This window comes from Asterias amurensis, chromosome 13 (assembly GCF_032118995.1).
Source record: "Asterias amurensis chromosome 13, ASM3211899v1".
Lineage (NCBI taxonomy): Eukaryota > Metazoa > Echinodermata > Asteroidea > Forcipulatida > Asteriidae > Asterias > Asterias amurensis.
This window is the reverse complement of record NC_092660.1, coordinates 10169873-10191744: the sequence shown is the minus strand read 5'-3', so window position 1 is coordinate 10191744 and position 21872 is coordinate 10169873. Positions and strand designations below refer to the sequence as shown.

The 21872-nt window shown below is 39.5% G+C and overlaps 1 protein-coding gene across 1 annotated transcript in view; it reads right to left on the bottom strand.

Moving 5' to 3' along the window:
* LOC139945929 (zinc-regulated GTPase metalloprotein activator 1-like) overlaps positions 1-21748 on the bottom strand; it is a 73567-nt gene extending 51819 nt beyond the window's left edge. Inside the window, exons 1-11 of the mRNA XM_071943448.1 lie at positions 21643-21748; positions 20171-20409; positions 19568-19664; positions 18027-18118; positions 17219-17278; positions 16230-16314; positions 15314-15400; positions 13596-13640; positions 12650-12706; positions 10592-10736; positions 9248-9313 (exon numbers count right to left, since the gene is read on the bottom strand). Of these exons, the coding sequence (XP_071799549.1) occupies positions 9248-9313; positions 10592-10736; positions 12650-12706; positions 13596-13640; positions 15314-15400; positions 16230-16314; positions 17219-17278; positions 18027-18118; positions 19568-19664; positions 20171-20345 (909 nt within the window). The 5' untranslated portion in view covers positions 20346-20409; positions 21643-21748. The remainder of the gene's footprint in view (positions 1-9247; positions 9314-10591; positions 10737-12649; positions 12707-13595; positions 13641-15313; positions 15401-16229; positions 16315-17218; positions 17279-18026; positions 18119-19567; positions 19665-20170; positions 20410-21642) is intronic.
* Positions 21749-21872: the final 124 nt, after the last annotated feature.

Genomic DNA, 21872 nt, shown 5'->3' with positions numbered 1-21872 from the left:
CGGAGGCCACTGATTTCCAGCATTTGTGGGACAAGATTGTCTAGGACTGTAAACCGGACAAAAGAAAGAGGTCTTGACGGATGGCTGGATAATTAAAAGTAGTTTACACCTTTGGTCTAATAAATATTAGCATTAAAACAACAGTACATCATCCACAACTGATTCGTTAGAGCTAATTGTTTTTCCTCATAAATATGGCACGGTAGTAAAAACTGTCATCATTAGATCAACTCTTAAAGATGATGGAATCATTGCTCTATGTCAGTACACACCAGGTAGTTTCAATTTAGGGAAATACAGAAAGATAAGTCACAAAAATAATGGGCAATTGCAAAATGAAGTACATCAAATGGACATTAATACAGCCATGTCTGAGGCCACCCTCCAATGCTTAACGGTTACAAACGCTTTTCAAAGCCCAACTCGACCGATCCAAGGCAACGTGTTCCTTTAACTTTGGTTTTACCCATATACACCAATGTGGTAGCACTGTATACTCAGTTTCCCAAGCTCTGTGAAAAAAAAATGTACTGACTATACAGTGCTAACACACATCGGTGTACATGGGTAAAACTAAAATTAATATTTATTTTTCCTGATGCGACTTTCCATCTGATAACTCCAAGAAATCTAACGCAGCTATGAGGAGCATAAACCAGTTACTTCATCCTAAGGATTCATTGTGAGTCTTCCCCTTTAAAACCCACATCATCATCCTCATCGTCTCTACCCAACCCCAACCCCCCCCCCCCCCTCTCCTCACACCATCCACCCACTCTCCCTAATTCCATTCATACAGCACAACAGCTCATCTTCAATCTATTAAGGTAGCCCATCACAGTCAGCATCATCACTGACACTGAATCACATCACTGGAATGAGGGGCAAACCTAAACAATATTTCAGCGAGACCTTGTCCAGACCAGGTTACCTGAGCTGCAAATAGCTCCTGGCGACTCGTTGGCTTTTGATTTGCCCTGACTCCCCGCCAGCGAGGGGTGTATTGTGCTGTGTATATGGAGGACTAAAGATGTCAATGGTTTGACAGTGTCAGTGTAGGCTGAGTAGGGCTTGGTGTGGAAGGAGGAACCTGGCCATGGTGGTCCTGACAAGGGGAGGTGGGGAGGGGGCAGACATGGAGAGAGGTGGGTGGTGATGGTAAGACCCATTCCTCACCTGCCAGCCAGCATTAGCCTATACATGCTGAAGATGCCAGTACTACCCAACAACAAGGGGACACAGGGCCTCAATGGTCAGAAAACAGAGGGGCGGGGATGGTGGGGATTACGGGTCAGTATTCAAAGTTTGACTAGATTTACCCGTTTGTGTACAGCTGACTTTGAACACTTTGATATAGAGCATGAAGGATGGGATTGGGAACACAGATACCTTGAATTATCAAAGTGATGTTATCTTTCTAGTGTAAAGGCAACAAGTTGGGATAAACTTTAAGGGTGGTAACCTTATACAAAATTAGCGAAAAATCCAGCGAGTAAACTTGGCTGTCCATCTATCCATACAGAGAAACAAAGCCACATTGTTGACAATACTGGCAAATCAAAACTATGTATGTTGCAAGGGCAACAAGTGACATGGGAAGAGGGGGGGGGTCCACTAGGTAGCCTAGTTAGGTTGTGTTGAGCGACACATCATTAACTCTGAGCATTCTAGCATCTGCTACAAATGGTTATGCTGTTTGCTTAACCTCAGCGATCAGATGCCCCTCTTTCAACACGGTGTTGGAGACCGCTCAAGAGGACTGGCGGAGGTTTGCGTGCAGCATGGTCTTACCCCCTTAATCTTAAAGGTCCATACCAGGGACAGGTATTCCTTTTAAAGGGAAGGCACGACACTCAGTGGTCATGACCCCCATTTCATAAAATTTTAACGTTCTTTCGGGCTACAGACATTCCTGCAGTTGTAATATTTTGTGGTAATGTTCACAAGTAAAAAACTATGTGAGAGATAAATTAGTGTTAATTGGTCTAGACCTGTCCATCCTTACTTTATTAGTAAACAGATACAAAACTTCTTAGAAGAAAAAAATCATGATCTTGTTGCGATCTATTTTGTTTCATCCAGGATTTCAATGTTCATAGCTGTTGCAATTTACCGTAATTGTCTAAATTGTTAGCGATTTTAAATCAATGTGTTGTGATGTTGTTGCGATCGCCATCTTGTTTAAATCTCATTAAAGTCAAGTAACCATAGAGGTCAATGTAACCATAGAGGTCAATGTAACCATGAAATCGAGGCAGGGTGCAAACAAAAAGTCTGGTGCTTTATCCTCAAAGTGAGAATCAGTATTAATTGATTATTGTTGCCTTTTAGGCACAAGACATCTTCATGACCTCATGAATGAATTCCGCAACCAATCGATAGTAGTTCCCCCTAAAATGTTTCAAAAGAAAAGAAGAGAAAAAAACTCATCTCCTTTAAGCAAGAAATGCTTCAGTGTGTGGGGTCCAATGAGGACTCAGGGGCCCTAAGGTAGTTTGATGGGCCACATCTGTCTATGTCATCAATGTTTTAAATTGCCTGCATTGCCCCCAGGCTGACTTGGCAGTTGGTGCCACACTGACCTGCTTTGGGTGCAGTAGACAGGTGAGGCTACCTAACACTAGAGGGCAGTATTTATACACTCTGGGCCACTCAGAGAGAGGTGGAGAGGGCTAGTTTCATTAGAGATACTATTGGAGAACGTGTTGTTGTTGTCGCCCTAGGTTTACCTGATTGGATATTGCCGATATCCACATCGGGAGATCAGGGGTCACATTGGGGTATACGGATACCCTAGTTGGGATAGTAAAGCTGACAAGGCACTGGGCACCGTTGGTTATTGTCAAAGACCAGTCTTCTCACTTGGTGTATCCCAACATGTAAAATGCATAAAATAACAAATCTGTGAGAATTTTGACTCCATTGGGCATCAAATTTGCAAGAGAATAATGAAAGAAAAAACACCCTTGTTGCACAAATTTGTGTGATTTCCGATGCCAATTAAAAGACTTCAGGCCGCTGAAGTCTTTTTATTATTTGAGTGAGAAATTACCTCATTCTCAAAAACTGTGTAACTTCACAGGGAGCCGTTTCTTACAATGTTTTATACTATCAACAGCTTTCCATTGCTCATTACCAAGTAGGTTTTTCAAATGCTATCAATTATTGTGAGTAATTACCAATAGTGTGCAGTGCCTTTAAAGGCAGTGGACACTACTGGTAATTGTCAAAGACTAGCCTTCACAGTTGGTGTATCTCAACATATGCATAAAATAACTAACCTGTGAAAATTTGAGCTCAATCGGTCATCAAACTTGCGAGATAATAATGAAAGAAAAAACACCCTTGTCATGCGAAGTTGTGTGCATTTAGATGGTTGATTTCGAGACCTCAAGTTCTAAATCCGAGGTCTCGAAATCAAATTCGTGGAAAATTATTTCTTTCTCGAAAACTATGTCACTTCAGAGGGGGCCGTTTCTCACAATGTTTTAAACCATCAACCTCTCCCCATTGCTCGTTACCAAGTAAGGTTTTATGCTAATAACTATTTTGAGTAATTATCAATAGTGTTCACTACCTTTAAGTGCCAGTAGTTGCACGTGAACATTACCCTGTTCCACAAGTTCGGAGATTGAAAAAGAACACTGCAGAATATCAAGGCTGCGGAATCCAGAAGAACAAGTGCTCTTAATTGATTTACAACACTTCTGGGATGGAAATGTCATTATTCACAATGCTGCAGTTTTGAGAACACCACGTTATTCAAGAATGTCTATGTGTTGTGGTGTTTTCCTCCAACTTAAAAAAAAAACATTTCTGCTAAACTTTCCTGGGCGTAACCATGGATTTCAATTGTTTCCCTATTTTGGGGGAACTGACACATGCAAATCAAGTTTGTAATACAAATTTTACACAAGGTTGGTTCCCCCTTGATATAGTGTAAGATATCAAAGTGGTTTTGGGTTTGTATTATTTTTAATAGTTGTGCTTCTTGTTTTTTATTCTTTCTGTCAAATTGCTTGGTTCGATAGTTTTGTTCAATGTACACATGTATTGTATGTTTTTCCTTTAGATTCCTTTCTGTTTTGCACATTACTGGACTAAGAATAATTTCATGTTGTTTTAAACCAATGTGACCAATAAATAAACGGATGAATGAATGAAGACTGGCATCAACTGAGAAGAGTATTTAAAGACACTGGACACAATTGGTAATATTGTCAAAGACCAGTCTTCTCACTTGGTGCATCTCAACATATGCATAAAATAACAAACCTGTGATAATTTAGCTCAATTGATCGTTGAAGTTGCGAGATAATAATGAAAGAAAAAAAATATTGTCACACAAAGTTGTGTGCTTTCATATGCTTGATTTCGAGACCTCAAACTCTAATTGTGAGGTCTTGAAATCAAATTCGCAGAAAATTACTTCTTTCTTGAAAACTACGTTATTTCAGAGGGAGCCGTTTCTCACAATGTTTTATACTATCAACCTCTCCCCATTACTTATTACCAAGTAAGGTTTTATGCTAATAACTATTTTGAGTTATTACCAATAGTGTCCACTGCCTTTCCAGCTTACAGTGTTAACAAGTTTGCCATGTCAATATCACAAGTACTGTACTTGTGCAAATTTAACAAATAACTGATTACATGTACATAGATACTACAGGTTCGATCAAAACATTTATCGAACCTATGGACATGTATGGCCAATCTTCAATGAGCATTATAAGTTTATGCAAGAATCAAGAATGCAAGAATCACTAAGGGGGACTTTTCAAGGCTTGGCGATTTTAATTTAGGGCGGCTCGGAAATCAAGGAGGTACTTGTCCCAGCTTACCAGGTTTTAACAATCCACATGAGTGGACCCTTTGTGTGTGGTCATCACCAGATGTTCCCATTCATATGAGACAATAATGATGCGCTATGATTGGAATGTAAGGTACTATCAATTGATTGTCTCAAATCCCCCTACCCCCCAGGCTATTGAGTGGTGCCAGGATGGTCTGGACTCACAGGTGTACTCTGGGTGAGGAGGAGAGAAGCGGGCTTGCCAATAGAGGGCGCTATGTACTATAGACAGGCTTAGATAGTTGATAATGTGGAGCCTGATGATTCATGGAGTCAACAGAAAATTGCTTCATGCCCTTCATCATTGCCTTGGTGCCTCTATTTCTTCCAGTGGAAATTTACATATACATATCATAGGGCAGCCCATTTTCTAAGATAAGCTGCCTTGCCCTTCTAGGTTGAAGAAGAAAATATTACTCAAACGTAGCATTTTTCTGCTTAGCAAAACTGTACAGAATACCAGTCAAAAATGGTACATGGGATGTTTTATGACATTTTGGCTGCTACCCTTAATATGGTAAGCATGTTGTGCTTAGCTACTTATGATTAAGCAGCTCTATGAAATTGGGTCCTGTTTAATAAAAAATAATAATAATAAAATATATATAGTGCTTCATACTGGATTTTTTTACGCACATTAAAGGAACACGTTGCCTTGGATCGGACGAGTTGGTCGTTGAAAAGCGTTTGAAAATTTATGGGAGTCAACCATAAATGGCATACCGTGTTGGTCGACGAGGTAAAGGGAAAACCACGCAATTTCGAGGCATATTTGTGTAGATAAATGTATTCTACTTTTACAACATCTTTCTAATCATATACATTTTATAACAAACGGTTACAATACAAACGCCTTTTATATACCAACTCGTCCGTTCCAAGGCAACGTGTTCCTTTAACCTTACGCAGAGACGAGTATTTAGTAGAGATTTGAATGAGTCAGTAGAGGTAGCTTGACGAAAATTGAGAGGGAGCTAGTTCCATTAGTGGTCGTGCAGCTGAAGTGAAAGCTTGTTGACCATAGCGAGTATTAATCCATGGAACATTTGCTAGTTAATATAGTGAGTTGTATGACGACCGAAATCTGGTGAGTGAAATGCTACAGAGAGTCATGAATTGTTGAAATTTAAGATAGCAGAAGCCAACAGGGCAGTGCCAGCATCAAAGAAGATAGAGAAGTAGTTTGAAATTTTGAAACAGGGGTGCATTGTTAAGAAAAATTACATTTTAAAATCATTTTGTTATGCACTTGTGTACGTTTTATGGAGCGGGTGCAATATAAATGAAGTAATTATTATAAAGGATTTTGTGGCATTGCATGGTGAGGTATCAATGTATACTTGGTTTGCGGTAACACCATGTGTGTATCTACTTGCCAGGTAGAGTTGTTCTTAGGGCACTGTCTTGCTTTATTCTACTGCCGTTGAGTAGATGATCGGAGGTTCGGGAGACTTCTCAGTTCTGAAAAGAACTGTCCTGCTTTTTAACTATTACCAGGGCGGATGGTATAGAAATTAGACTGGACTACTACTTTAGCTTATAGGATAATTAACTGTACTGCCGCGGAGTCAGTTCTGAAATTGGTCTCTAGTAATTATTATTAGGTTTATTATTATTATTGTGATAGATTTACAGGATATATGAAACACTCTATGTCAAATTTTACAGTGCGTCAAGTGTTACAGTGTATGATTGGCAGTTACCCTCACCAGTTACTGCAGGCTACAGAAGGGGTGACAAATTCTGATGTGATTGGGAAGAGATTGGTCGGTTACACGATCCAATATTTATGTTTTTGCATACAAGGCAAGTGAGTTGCAACTGGAATGTTACAGAACCACTGATTATCTCTACAACCACTCCAGCCCCCGAGCTGTCAGGCGGCGGTATCAGAACAAACAGATTCACAGGTGTACTTGGAATGGAGAGAAGCATTAAGAATGTTATTCATAGGCCACAAGCAAACTTCTCAAACCACTCTAGTCAACCCGCCCCCCCCCATCCCAATCCCAACCCCCCCCCCAAAAAAAAATAGGCCAGGTAAGGCAAAGCTATCAAAATTGCAGGGTCCAATTTCATGTTTCTGTACTGAGCCTTGTTAAAGACCTGCTTAACGAAAACGTCTAGTCGTGAACTTTGCTGAATTTCACTTCAAATGTTTTCAATGAAATCGAGTCATATGATTATAAATAGATTTCAATTGTGTAAAAAAACAATCATTTTGAATGCCCATATCCAGCGCTTTTCTGAGAGATTTGCGAAAAGCCCCGTTACGTAATCACTCTCAAAACGTCATAGTTGGGAGCTCCAATTTGTAAAGCAGCTTTGTTGCAGCGTCGAGGTATAACAAAGCAAACTCCCACAAATGATGTCAGCGGCATTGTCCTTCGACGCGCTCTCAACGGCAGAAGTGTTTTTAGTTTTTCAAAACCTTTAGGTTGGGGCCTGATTTTTTTAATCAATAATTACCAAAAATTCAGAAGTGTACACATATCAAAATTACATTAAAATGGTGAACAAGTGCATTATAGACAAGTTACAATACCATTTTCGTTGAAAACATTCCGCTCATGTTTAAGAACATAATACAAGGAACGCAAGTGCAGAACTCCACAGTAAGCAGAGACGTGAAAATGAGGGGCGTGGGCTGGGAAACATGGGCGAGTGTGGGTTTATAATTAAAACATGGTGGGTTCTAAATAACAATAACTTACTCAAGCACAGTTGTTTACTGCAGATAGAGGTACTGGGTTTGGGAGTGCCCTGACATGCATAGCAAGACACCGACACTCTCTGTTTTGCCGCTCAAAGGATCTGAATATTTATCCTTTATCTTGTTACAAGTACATGTAGAGTGAGTCGGAGCTCAAAGACATCCAAGAAATCAAAACACACAACCATGACAACACATCAAAAGATCAACCAAAGCCAGAGAGTAATGCTTCAAATGTTACGAGTCAGATAAAAAATCAAAGGTTGGCAAGAGCGGACGGTTCAGACAAAACAAACTCAATAAAGCCTTACAAAAAGCAGATTTTGCCAAATAGTGGGAGCTACTCATGATTTACAGACGCCAGCAGGATGTTGTCACACTTCCAGGCTCATGAATAATGCTAAACCAGATGCTGCCATATGTACCTTTGACCTCGCATCCGTTTCACACAGAGTTTTGCAGTCCCATACATGTACAAATATTACTTTGAGAAAAAAAAAACAATATATGATGTACAAACATTACGCACACGCTGCATGCAGATGATCGGAAGTGGAAGCTAACTTGAATTACGTCACCTCAGACAATCATAACACATAGAAAGCTTTTGTCACTACAGGTTAATTCAATGAAATCATGATATCAAATGAAATCACTGAGTCTTTCAGACCGGTGCCTGTCATTATCCTTGTGAATAAAGACAGGAGACCAGTCTAGAGGCAAACTGGTTTTCAATAGACCTTATGCACATGACGTCATTTCAGTAGGGCGCCCTCACCTAGAGGTCAAAAGGGGATTGTTCATTGGCCAATCCTGTGCGCCGTGCGTACAAATCTGTGCGTTTTGATTGTTTCGTCACCGTTTTTCCACTAAGATGGCCGCTGGATGACGTCAATGCATAAGGTCTATAGAGCAAGAGGGGGGTTTCAAGTTTCACTGATAAAGGAATCTAGATGGCTACGGCTCTCACATTCATCAGCCATGTTAGGAGCACATGCATTGATAGACACAGCTTCAGCCGCTATTTAAAATGATTGGCTATGGCTGATTGGCTTCAGTAGCACGTTCAACCATTTACAGATGAAGAGATCTAGCCAACGCTACATCCAAAACAACCGTCTGAATTAGCCATTTGCGTGTAAGATTTGAATATTTTCTGGTACAATGACATGCGTGATCTAAAGTCAACACTTTAAATTGAATTCCTCAGACTATCGAGACAGTTGCTGTGTCACATGATTCGGGGCAAGCTTTTGCAAAGTTATGTAGAGAGACGGTGAACACCCATACACAACAGACCTTATGCATTGACGTCATCCAGCGGCCATCTTAGTGGAAAAACGGTGACGAAACAATCGAAATGCACAGATTTGTACAATCTCCTTTTGACCTCTAGGTGAGGGCGCCCAACTGAAATGACGTCATGTGCATAAGGTCTACACTGAATGGATGTGTAAGGCACAATGGTACCAGGGTTTACTCATCTGGAGGTTGATATGCAAAGGCTTGCCCCGAACCATTTGAAAAAGCAACTGTCTCTATAGTCTGAGGAATTTAAGTGTAAACAGTAACTTGTGCCTAAGAAAGGCATTATAGGATTTAAGGTAAGAAAGTCATTGTACAAGACTTTATTCAAATCTAATTCGCAAATGGCTTATTGAATAAATTGAATTGATTACCTTCATCCTGAGTATTTCCATGGGCTGACTCTCAGAGTTCAGAATGCTCTTCTCCCAAAGTAGATCCTTTAAAAGATTTTAAAGGAAAGAAAAGAAGTTGGTCCACGTTCTCTGGAGCAGACAGTTGTGTAGGAATTTAAAGGCACTGGACACTATTGGTAATAAGTCAAAATAATTGTTGGCATAAAAACTTATTTGGTAATGAGTAACGGGGAGCTGTTGGTAGTATAAAACATTGTGAGAAACGGCTCCCTCTGAAGTAACTTAGTTTTTGAGAAAGAAGTAATTTCTCACTCAAACAGTGAAGCTTTTTAATAGGCATCTGAAAGCACCAAATTTGAGCAACAAGTTTTTTTTTCTGTTATTATTCTCTTGAAACTTCGATGACCAATTGAGTCAAAATTTTCACAGATTTGTTATTTTATGCATATGTTGAGATACACCAAGTGAGAATACTGGTCTTTGACAATTAACAAAGGTGTCCAGGTGAGCAAATATACAAAAATCAGAAAATGTCTCATCCCAGTGTTGAAGATTTCAAGAAGTATCACAAGTCAAGTTTAAAGACAGTGGACACTATTGTTTATTGTCAAAGACCAGTCTTCTCACTTGAAGTATCTCAACAAATGCATAAAATAACAAACCTATAACAATTTGAGCTCAATCGGCCGTCGAAGTTGCGAGATAATAATGAGAGAAAAAACACCCTTGTTACACGAAGTTGTGTGCTTTCAGATGCTTGATTTCGAGACCTCAAATTCTAAACTTGAGGTCTCAAAATCAAATTCGTGGAAAATTACTTCTTTCTCAAAAACTACGTCACTTCAGAGGGAGCCGTTTCTCACAATGTTTTATACCATCAACCTCTCCCAATTACTCTTACCAGGTAAGGTTTTATGCTAAAAATTATTTTGATTAATTACCAATAGTGTCCACTGTCTTTAAAGGCAGTGGACACTATTGGTAATTGTCAAAGACTAGCCTTCACAGTTGGTGTATCTCAACATATGCATAAAATAACAAACCTGTGAAAATTTGAGCTCAGTTGGTCATCAACGTTGCGAGATAATAATGAAAGAAGAAAACACCCTTGTCACACGAAGTTGTGTGCCTTTAGATGGTTGATTTCGAGACCTCAAGTTCTAAACTTGAGGTCTCGAAATCAACTTCGTGGAAAATTACTTCTTTCTCCAAAACTATGGCACTTCAAAGGGAGCTGTTTCTCACAATGTTTTTTACCACCAACCTCTCCCCATTACTTGTCACCAAGAAAGGTTTTATGCTAATAATTATTTTGAGTAATTACCAATAGTGTCCACTGCCTTTAAATAGTAAGAAACCTACCTGCATGAATGTGTCCAGCTCTTTGGCATCCATGCTTCCTTCCAGACGGAATGATACTGTGGTCACGGTACGATCTAGATGATGGCTGTCCCCTTCAGACACCAAGTCCATATTAAGACCTCTATCTTGAAGAATTTCTAAACCACTGTAGTGAAAACATAAGATCTTTTTTAAGAAGCTTCCTTCAGTAAAGTATTAGACATGGGCCATTTCATATTGTGGGGTGTTATGGCTGAGCGGTCTAGGATGGTGAAATCAAATTCTGTAATTTACAGAATGTGGGTTCAAATCCTGTCCTGGTTATCCACGAAACTTGTGTCCTTGAGCAAGGCACTTTATCACAATTGCTTCTCTCCACCAAGGAGTAAGGACAGACTTAAAGGCAGTGGACACTATTGGTAATTGGCAAAGACTAGCCTTCATATTTGGTGTATCTCAACATATGCATAAAATAACAAACCTGTGAAAATTTGAGGTCAATCGGTCATCGAAGTTGCGAGATAATAATGAAAGAAAAACAACCCTTGCAACACGAAGTTGTGTGCGTTTAGATGGTTGATTTCGAGACCTCAAGTTCTAAACTTGAGGTCTCGAAATCAAATTCGTGGAAAATTAATTCTTTCTCGAAAACTATGGCACTTCAGAGGGAGCCGTTTCTCACAATGTTTTATACCATCAACCTCTCCCCATTACTCGTCATCAAGCAAGGTTTTATGCCAATAATTATTTTGAGTAATTACCAATAGTGTCCACTGCCTTTACCTACTTACTTAAAGGGAAGGTACACGTTTGGTAGTTGTTTAAGACCAGTCTTCTCACTTGGTGTATCCCAACATAAGCATAAAATAACAAGCCTGTGAAAATTTGGGCTCAATTGGTCATCGAAAATGCGAGAAAGTGATGAAAGAAAAAACACCCTTGTAGGGCGAAATTGTGTGCTTTCAGATAAGAATAAAAGACTTCTAGCTAGAAGTCTTTTATTATTTTAGTGAGAAATTACCTCTTTCTCAAAAACTACGTTACTTCAGAAGGAGTCGTTTTCCACAATGTTTTATACTATCAACAGCTCTCAAATGCTCATTACCAAGTCAGTTTTATAGTTAGTATTTGTTTTGAGTAATTACCAAACGTGTACCGTCCCTTTAAATTTCATATGTTGCTCAAGCAACAATTTCCGACAATGCAAAACAAAGCAGGAAACCAGTCAATACTGGTATATTATATTGCATTGTGGCTGTTAGAATAGTTTGGGTAAGCAAAAATGTTTTGTGCATAGTAACTTTTTGTGCTTAAAGGCAGTAGACACTATTGGTTATTACTCAAAATAATTATCATCATAAAACCTTTCTTGGTTACGAGTAATGGGGAGAGGTTGATAGTATAAAACATTGTGAGAAACAGCTCCCTCTGAAGTGACGTAGTTTTCGAGAAAGAAGTAATTTTCCACGAATTTGATTTCGAGACCTCAAGTTTAGAACTTGATGTCTCGAAATCAAGCATCAGAAAGCACACAACTTCGTGTGACAAGGGTTTTCTTTCTTTCATTATCATCTCGCAACTTCTACGACCGATTGAGCTCTGTCCACTGTCTTTAAGCAGCTCTATGAAATTGGGCTTTGATGTTATTGAGTCTATATTTCTGTAGTGGATATCTTTGAGAAATTGTGATTTGAAGCTGATGTAAGTAAACGAAGCTAACCTGCCACGATGTGACCTATGTTTACATTCAAACCGCCCTCTGTTGACAAAACACTGTACACGTCAGGTTTCGCCGGGCAAAAAGACCAAAGGTCATGGTAAGATTGCGTGTACTTTCTAGCTGGCTGCCAAAACACAAAGGTTTTGCCCGGCGGTATGCGCGCGGATCATGTTATGGTTTTCGAGTGACGTCAGAGGTCACATCGTCTATACATTGTACACATTCCTTTAAGTTGAACCCCATTTTTATTTGTAGTAAATCTTCTTTTCTTGTTTAGCATCTTGTTGTGAGGGGTGTGAGAGGAGAAGACCTGGGGGTAGGAAGGCCGAACACATACAGCATTATAATGTCACGCTTACCTCCTTTCTCCATTGTTATCATATGCATGTAGATCTAATATAAGGTCCAGATCTGTCCTGTAAATTGAAAAAAGAAACCAAATCAAACAGTATTTTAAAAATAAAATGCTTTACTGATGAAATTAAAGGCAGTGGACACTGTTGGTAATTACTCAAAATATTTCTTGCCATAAAACCTTACTTGGTGACGAGTGATGGGGAGAGGTCGATAGTATAAAACATTGTGAGAAACGGCTCCCTCTAAAGTGACGTAGTTTTCGAGAAAGAAGTAATTTTCCATGAATTTGATTTCGAGACCTCAGATTTAGAATTTGAGGTCTTGAAATCAAACATCTGAAAGCACACAACATCGTGACACGGGTTTTTTTCTTTCATTATTATCTCGCAACTTCGACGACCAATTGAGCTCAAATTTCCACAGGTTTGTTGTTGTATGCATTTGTCGAGATACACCAAGTGAGAAGACTGGTCTTTGACAATTACCAATAGTGTCCAGTGTCTTTAAGACGGGGAGAAAGACAATCGCACAGTGCACCTAATGCAGGCCAAACTATCCGGGTCCTTATTTTAAAAACAAATTTTTTACAAGAGATCAACTAACATCACAAGTCCAAAAACAGCCACTTTAAGGTGACGGCTACACTTAACTGTTACCAGGGTGCACGTTGCCACCTACTCCTGACGCTAAAACAGGGTTATTTTCCCTTCACAGCAGGTAAGGATGTAGGCATGGGTATCATCCACAAAGGAGCCTGGCTGGTAGAACAAAATGCACTTCCTTCCTAACCTTTTACGGAGCAATTGTGGTTAAGTGCCCTGCTCAAGGGCACAGGTGTCATGACCGGGATTCGAACCCACACTTTGCTGCTGACAAAACAAGGTGACCGGTGAACTAGACCGCTCGGCCACACTACGCCAAAGTGAAGTTTAAAATCATCATACTCACATTGCTTTATGCGTCTCAACCAACTTTGCAATGCTGTTGATAGACCTGAGAAAGGGCAAATAAACAAGCAATGAACAAATTACAAGGATGGGCAAAATATTGTTCTTATAAAAAAAGTACATCCACAACATTCTTCTTGTTTTAGAGACATGCATCATGAAACAGGGCCCAATTTCATGAAACTGTTTAGCACAAAAATTTGCTTAGCCTGAAATTTCTGCCTGGATAAAAACAGGTTTACCAACCAAATTTCCACGTGATTTTCAAGATGAGCAAACAACAGCTGAGTACCAGTAATAAGCAATATGCAGCAAATGGAAATTTGGTAGGTAATCCTGTTTTTATCAAGGAAGAAATTTCATGCTAAGCAAATTTTCATGCTAAGCAGCTTTCTGAAGTTGGGCCCCGGGCTCCAATTGGGTATACATTCACAAGACTGCAGGGCTTGTAGCTCAAAAACTTTTACTGGATCAGAGAATTTGTTACAAGACCAGAATAAAAATGAGAAGTGTCACGGCCGAGCGGTTAAGAGCACCGAATTCAAACTCTGGTGTTTCTGATCAGCAGTGTGGGTTCAAATCCCCAGCCGTGACACTTGTGTCCTTAAGCAAGACACTTGACCATTGCTTCGTCCTTCGGATGGGACGTTAAGCCGTTGGTCCCATGTGTTATGTAACGCATGTAAAAGAACCCAGTGCACTTATCGAAAAGAGAAGGGGTTCGCCCCGGTGTTCCTGGTCCGATCGGCAGCAAATTGCGCCACAGCATCTTGTAAAGTAAAGCATTACATGGTGCTATCAGAATTAGGTCTCATAATTCAAACGTAGTCCTACAATCTGGCAGGAAATACTGTATGTTACAGCGCCAGGAGCGTCACTGGGTGACGGACATGTGCGCTTTATTATTATTATTATTAAAACACTACCTACACAGTTTCACATTTGAGCCTGTTTTGAGAACAAGCATGAAGAGAAGGTTTATCTCATTTGTCTAATGCGATAATACTTCAATACTCAAAAGAATTGAAAAATATTTGTATTTATCAGTTTAATTTATAATCACAGTGAGGTGTTGTTATTTAAACAGCCAATAAAGGATGATCTGAATATTTCAACCATTACATTTTTATGGCCAAATACACATCGTAGATGCCCGTTAATAACCATTTTACTCTCAAAATTTGCATTTAATAATAAATAACTTGAGTCAAAAATGCACCCGGCCGCGCGTTTTTTTCAGCCGAGAGTCAAAAACGGCTTATCTATTATAATGACCCCTTGACGCCAGTGACGATTTTCCCCTAATTGAGTTTGAACTCAGTTCTCCAGCTTTGGCAAACTGAGGGCGCTATTTTCCACATCAAATAGCCGCCACTGACGTCACGACTCCTTTGTCGCGGGGGATTTGTTTGACCCCGCGTTTTTCAGAAATTTAGCTTGGAGCGTTCTGGAGAAAAACCCACTTTTACCATGTTTTAACGTGAGGTAAGAGACTCGTTATAATTTTTGTATGTTTCCTATGGACTGCAGCTATTAGAAAACTGTAATATCTATATATTTGAGATCATCCTTTATTGGCTGTTTAAACACACGAGACCACCACATTTGTAAAGTTTACCGGTCCCATACTAAAATCACTGGCCTCGGACCTGCAGTCAAGTGTTAAATTTGGGCCCTAATGAACATTTTGTTTTGCAATTAGATTGGTCTGAAACTAACCTGATCTGTCGATTGACGTCACTCAACTCTTCTTTGCTAACGAGATCCGTCTTGTTGAGAAGAATAAGATCTGCCAGGGCTACTTGTCTGGATTGACAATAAATATTTGCACCAGTTATATAATAATAACAATAATACCAACGTCTTATATAGCGAGTAGGCCTGGGCGAATTATTCGAATATCCGGTTAATGGCGAATAGGTTTTCCTATCCGTAACCGCGAATGCATTTTTTTTCTTAACCGGATATCCGCATAGGGCGCGAATACCTATTTATAAACCGGATAGTTCTGTAATTACAACCAAGTAACCGGATATTCTTTTAACATCCGAATATCCGCGGACGTCGGTCGACAACTGATAGGAATGTTTTGTCTGAATCCTTATGAAACTTCTATTGAGACAGCATAAAACAGCATAAATTAAGTATTTAACAGTGAAATTTCATTTTTTTTTTTTAATAGCGCCCTCTAGCGGCGAAAAAAACTATTCGAATATCCGGTTAATTTCGGATAGTTGGCCAGTGGTATCCGAATAACAAAATTTCACTATTCGCCCAGCACCTACCAACAAGGTACTCAAGGCGCTTAGTATATACATTTTTGTCAGAAAGATAGGTTATGGAAGTTATGATTTCTGAGACCCAATTATGTAGAAAACACAATTTACTTACGAAGCACAATCTGACATCAGTGACAAAATCCTTCAATTTGTTCAGCAGGAATTTTACTATATTGTGCCTGCGGCAAACATTATGCCGCAATGCATCTTGGTAATTAAAAATTAAGAAGTCGTGACTATTTGAGGTGCGACTAGTCGAGTAGTGAATTTCACTAGTTGCCCAAGCCTCACTCCAACCAAAAGACAAGAGAGTGCAGGTCTTAACTCCTGACTCCTAACCTACTAATCTGCCTTACCTCACAGCCTCGTTGATGACGCCAGCTGGTTTGACTTCTTGTAAGTGTTGAGGGCCGTACTTTGAATCTACCACCACTACAATTCCTGATCAATTGAAAAAACAATAAAAGCCTTAATAATTATTGGAATACTATGAATAGTAGCTGCCTGGCCTGGCAATGCTTCGACGGTCGGGTCATAGACTGGTTTTTGTCACTGTAATGCTTATTTATCAGCAACATATTAATGTAGGAATCCAAAGTGCGCCCTCATTGTTGGACTTGTTCAAAGTTAACCCTCTTTTTCTACAGCTTCGACTTGGAAGAGCAACTAATTTATTTGGTCTGTGATTCTCTCTATTTTTATAGTTATATGAGAGCAATAGAGTTGTAGAGATTTTTGTGAGTATTATTCTGTGTTTTGACCCTCATTTATGCCCAAATTATTGTGATTTTGTAGCTCTCTATTTGGATTGTTTTATTTGTAAAACCATGTGTGTATGCCAGGCAGCACCGTCACACGTGCGCCCGTTAGCCTGTATTTTTGCGAATGCTCGTCCTTTATTAAGTAGAGGACCGGATCTCACCTTCCCGTCTCTCTTTACATTAAGAAAGATACAGTAAAAGTCACATATAAAGGTTTCAGTAGAATACATGTCCACTTGCTGAGAAAGCAGCAAAAAAAAAACAGTCAATGTATTTTTTACAAGATCACAGATCCTGTGAGACTTTCTACCCCGAATATGAAGTCCGACGAGAGCAGAACAATAGAGCAGACAATCAAAGGACATTGAAGTTTGCCATTCACAAAACTGTTACGCACTAAATAGATTGTTAAAGTTGCATCGGGAATCAAGAATATACTTTGGTTTGACCCTTACACCGATGAGTGTAAGCACTTTCTACTCAGGGTTTTTTTCCGATGCCTGTGATTTTTTTCACAGAACTCATGAAAGTCTCGAGTATACAGTGCAAAAAAAACAAATAATATTGTTATGTACTGTACTTACCATCTAGATAAATATCACTGCCGAGCTCATCATCCAACCAAAATATTGAGGCAATTGGACCTAATATAGAAGAGATATATAAACCATTTTTATTCATTTTAAAATTAGGTTCTACTTTACAACTTTATCAAAATACTTAAAAGTCTTATATTTAAAAGTTTAAACCCCTTAAGGTGATCCTCTGGCTGTCACTTCCCAGGTTGTATTGTAAACTTGGGTGTGATCCCTGGCTATACGGCAGCCAACGGTTATATGGCTTCTGACTGGCACCCCTGAAAACATCTATTGCCTAAAAATAGGGAAATGCCACCATCATGACCATAGGGCTGGATAGCTCAGTTGGTAGAGCGCCAGTACACGGATCCGGAGGTCGTCAGTTCAAGCCCCGCTCCAGACAATTTCTCAAACCCAAACTAATTTCAGGCCCGGGTGGTTAAATCAAATGAATAGCCGTGACACTTGTGTCCTTAAGCAAGACACTTAACCATTGCTTCGTCCTTCGGATGAGACGTAAAGCCGTTGGTCCCATGTGCTGTGTAACGCATGTACATTTGTAAAAGAACCCAGTGCACTTATCGAAAAAGAGAAGGGGTTCGCCCCGGTGTTCCTGGCTGTGGCTGCTAAATGCGCCGTAGCACCTTGTAAACCCTTATAAGGTGCTTCATAATTGGGTCTCAGAATTCATCACTGCAATAACCTATCTTTCTGAAAGTTTGTGTATACTCAGTGCCTTGAGTACCTTGTTTGTGTTTGACAGAAACGTGCGCTTTATCAGACTTTGATATTATATTATTATATTACACTGTACCTGGGTCTGCCAATCCTGTCGTCTCCAGAAGAATATAATCAAACTTCCCTCTTTTCATCATCAAGTTCTCGATTGCTTTTACACCGTTATCCCTGAAAACAAAAAATAAAGACTTTAAACTTTTTTGAGGGGAAAAACTTCAATTTCTGCACTAAACTTTCAGCCAGTATAACTGATGAAGAATACACACAGCTTAGATTGTATGTACACAAAGCAGACATCAGATTTGAATTTCAATATACAAATATTGAGTGGCTCAGAGTGGAATGGGAGGAATATTATCGCAAGGTAAAATTTGGACTGAAATGGAACAGTCCAAATTTTACCGAGCGATAATATTCCTTCCATTCTAGAATTAAAGCCACTCAAAATTTGTTTTATATAACTGACATATAGATCCTTGTCATTTGATGTATTTTAAAAGTATAACATTATGAAAAATCACACAAATTACTGACAACCAAAAATCATATAGCGCCGCACAGCGGCAACAATGCACAAATCGGATCACAACTTTTTGGACAGGTGCTCCTCTGTTTTAGCAGCGGCGCGGTGGCGCTGTACTGCTCAAAAACATTGGGAACAAGGATGATCCTAACTGTTGAATGGGAAATGCTATTCCCCATGGGCGAATAGGTCTTTTTGATCGCCGGTGCGGATGGGAGTAATAGCACGTTAAGTACACTCCACCAATCAAATGACAAGGATCTGTATGTCAGTTATATAACATGTAATATTGTCCTAGCATACACCGAGCGGTGGGGACTATTATACAATTGAACAAAGGTCCCCACAAGGGGATTCTTTAGAAAAGGAAATAAAACTTAGAACAACAATAGCAAGTCCACACAAATCTGTAGGCAAAAGTATGTGTGCACCCAACCTCGTTCCCAGGGGTGATCAATCTCGTCGAGCCATTTTTTCCCAGCATGCCTTGCTCGATCATAACCCATGGAAGTGTGACTTCAAAATATCCAAATATAAGGGATATTATAATTAGTCCTGCGGTTGATCTGTTCTGTGTTGGGCGTTAGTCGCGCACAGGCTGGATGCGCTGTGTGTAATAAAAGTCATAAACTTGCATTGGCATTCCGTGTTGCGTGATGAATACGTACAAAGAGCTTTTTGAAGACGCACAGCGTTTCATATTTTGCGCGTATATGATAGCCAATCAAAGACACGGATCGGAGTTTCCCTCCCAGGGGTTAGAGATGTACGCAGAGCTATCGTGATACGGCGCGCTGCCCATGGTAGCGAGGTTGGTGTGCACCTCCTAAACCACACTTGGCCTCCCCTAAAGAAATGTAATTTTACCAACGTGGCAGGCTAGAGGCTAGAAACAAAGGTTTACAATGCAGCTATAGACATTTCCACTGTTGATACACCCCCACAATTCATTCAAAATACATGTGTTATTGTATGGGATCCAAAACCATTCTTGATATCCGACTGGCGCTCCCCTACAAAGTTTAGTTTATTTGAGTTTTCACCAACGTCGGAGGCGGGAGGCTGATGAAAGCTGATGATGAAGCTATACTCACTTGACAGAGCAGCAAAGACAGCCGTTGCGAAGCTCTAGCCATTCTTCATAGAGTTCACCCGATTGTCCGACAGACATTGACTTCTCCACAGAACTACCTGATGAAAATACAACGAGAAAGAAAAATTTAACAAATTATCCCAACTTCTGAAATACGATATTCCTTGGAATGTTTTTTTTAACTCATGCAGGCACGGAATTTCATCTTTGAGATGGCAAGACCGTTTTCATTTTGCAAAGGGCACTTCCAATGGAAAATCTTAAAGTCTATGGAAAACTTTTGAAGGGGCAACAAGGCCAAGACCAGGGGCACTATAGCCTCCATGTCATTCTAGGCCTGGGCCCAATTTCATAGAGCTGCCAAGCACGAAAATTTGCTTTGCATGAAATTTCTTCCTTGATAAAAACAGGATTACCAACTGAATTTCCATTTTGTTGCATTTCCTAGTTACTGGTATTCGATCTTGAAAATCACGTAGAAATTTGGTTGGGAAATCCTGTTTTTATCAAGGCAAACATTTCATGCTAAGCAAATTTTTGTGCTTAGCAGCTCTATGAAATTGGGCCCTGGTATCCTACTTCTACCAACACCATAGTTATATACCTTCTCCAAACTCGTTTAAAATGACTGCAATTTTCTTGTCATGTTGCTCCGTTAAAATATAGTTGAGAAGGGTCGTCTTTCCGGCACCAAGGAATCCTGTGATGATTGTGACTGGAATCTTTGCAGTCACTGCTGGTATTAGCTCTGGGCATTCTTCGTCTGAACTGTCCGTCATGTTGCTGCTGAGGGTTCGTTTCTTTGCTTCAATGTTTGTGGTTTGTAATTTTAGTGATCAACACCTGGAAAATACAAAACATAACGTTAAACAAGATGCGGCATATTTAAGTGGTTTATTTCTATTAAATAAAATAAAATAGGAACATTCTGGTACACTAATCTCTATGTTGAGTAAATTATGTAGTTCCGAGAGGAAGAGGTGGCCTCAAAGTTTCGGAGGGTCTTTGTCTGTGGTTTATACATGTAGCTTTATTGAATCTGTAAAGCAGCTGACATTGGATGAGAAGTCATCTGGAACACTCTCTCTGGTATGGAGGAACAATAATTAAGAATAATAATCAATATTTTTATTATTTTTAGTTTTAGTTCAGATGCGGTAATTGTTACCCTCCATCCTCATGGTGGTCGTAGATTATCACAACTAATTGAGCACAATCTAAAGCGAGCCAAGACAGCAATTGTGCAGTTTGCTGAAAGTGATTTCAAGCAAAACACTTGGAACCAACCATGGCATTATTTAGTTGCGATAACGGAACGCTTCTCCCGATGGCGAAGAGGAGGGTTACGTTATTGCAACTAGGCATTACTTTGCTTCGTCCATCGAAAATGACGTAAAGCCATCCGTGGGTCAATCCCTGTGTGCCATGTATGGTATACTGTATTATATAGTCGGCATAACTTTCCGTATGGCGCCACCATTTTTTCACTCAGATTTACAAAAATAGATATCTCATTGAGGTTAATTAGATACTATTACTATATTACTTTATATCGAATGAAAAAGTGGTGGAGCCATACAGAAACTTTTCCGCCAGGCATTACTTGAAACTATCATTGATTGAAAATATCATACAGGCAGTTCTGTTCAGTAGGCCTAAAAAGGCTAAAAATAAGATGGCTATAAAATATTTAAAATATTGAGAAGGGGTTCGCTCCATCCAGTGTGAGTGTGTCTGCTATGTCCAGTGCACCTTATCCTCACCTCCTACGTAAACTAAGTCGGCACTTTATTTAACATGTTCAATTAACGCAGTGCGTACATCTTCAACCATTTGAAGGCTGCACTTTATAAGGAAGAAGAAGAAGAAAATGGAAAAGAAGAACATGCAACATCCATTGACATCAACAATCACATTCAATTATTTTATCAATTCAATTTCATTCAAACCAACAAAGTTAACAGGAAAAGAAAGAAAGAAAATTTACACTTTACAAATTACAATACACACATGCCTCTAGCTCTACATTGTTTACGTCGACAAGAACAGTAAATACACAACCAGAACAAAACTTACCTAAATTCATGAATAGTTAATTCACCCGAGTCCCCCTAAGATAATATGAAAACTGTGTTACTTGTTAGTGTTACAAAAGCATGTGTTGTTTTTTACCCGAGTTCTCGTCGCAGACGACTTTTAAGAGCGCCCTCACTTGTCGAAACTCGGTTTTCCGTTTTCCTAGAGTTTGGTCCCCAGACTTATTTTACTTAAGAATGGTAACAATTTTTTTGGAACACAGCAGGGGA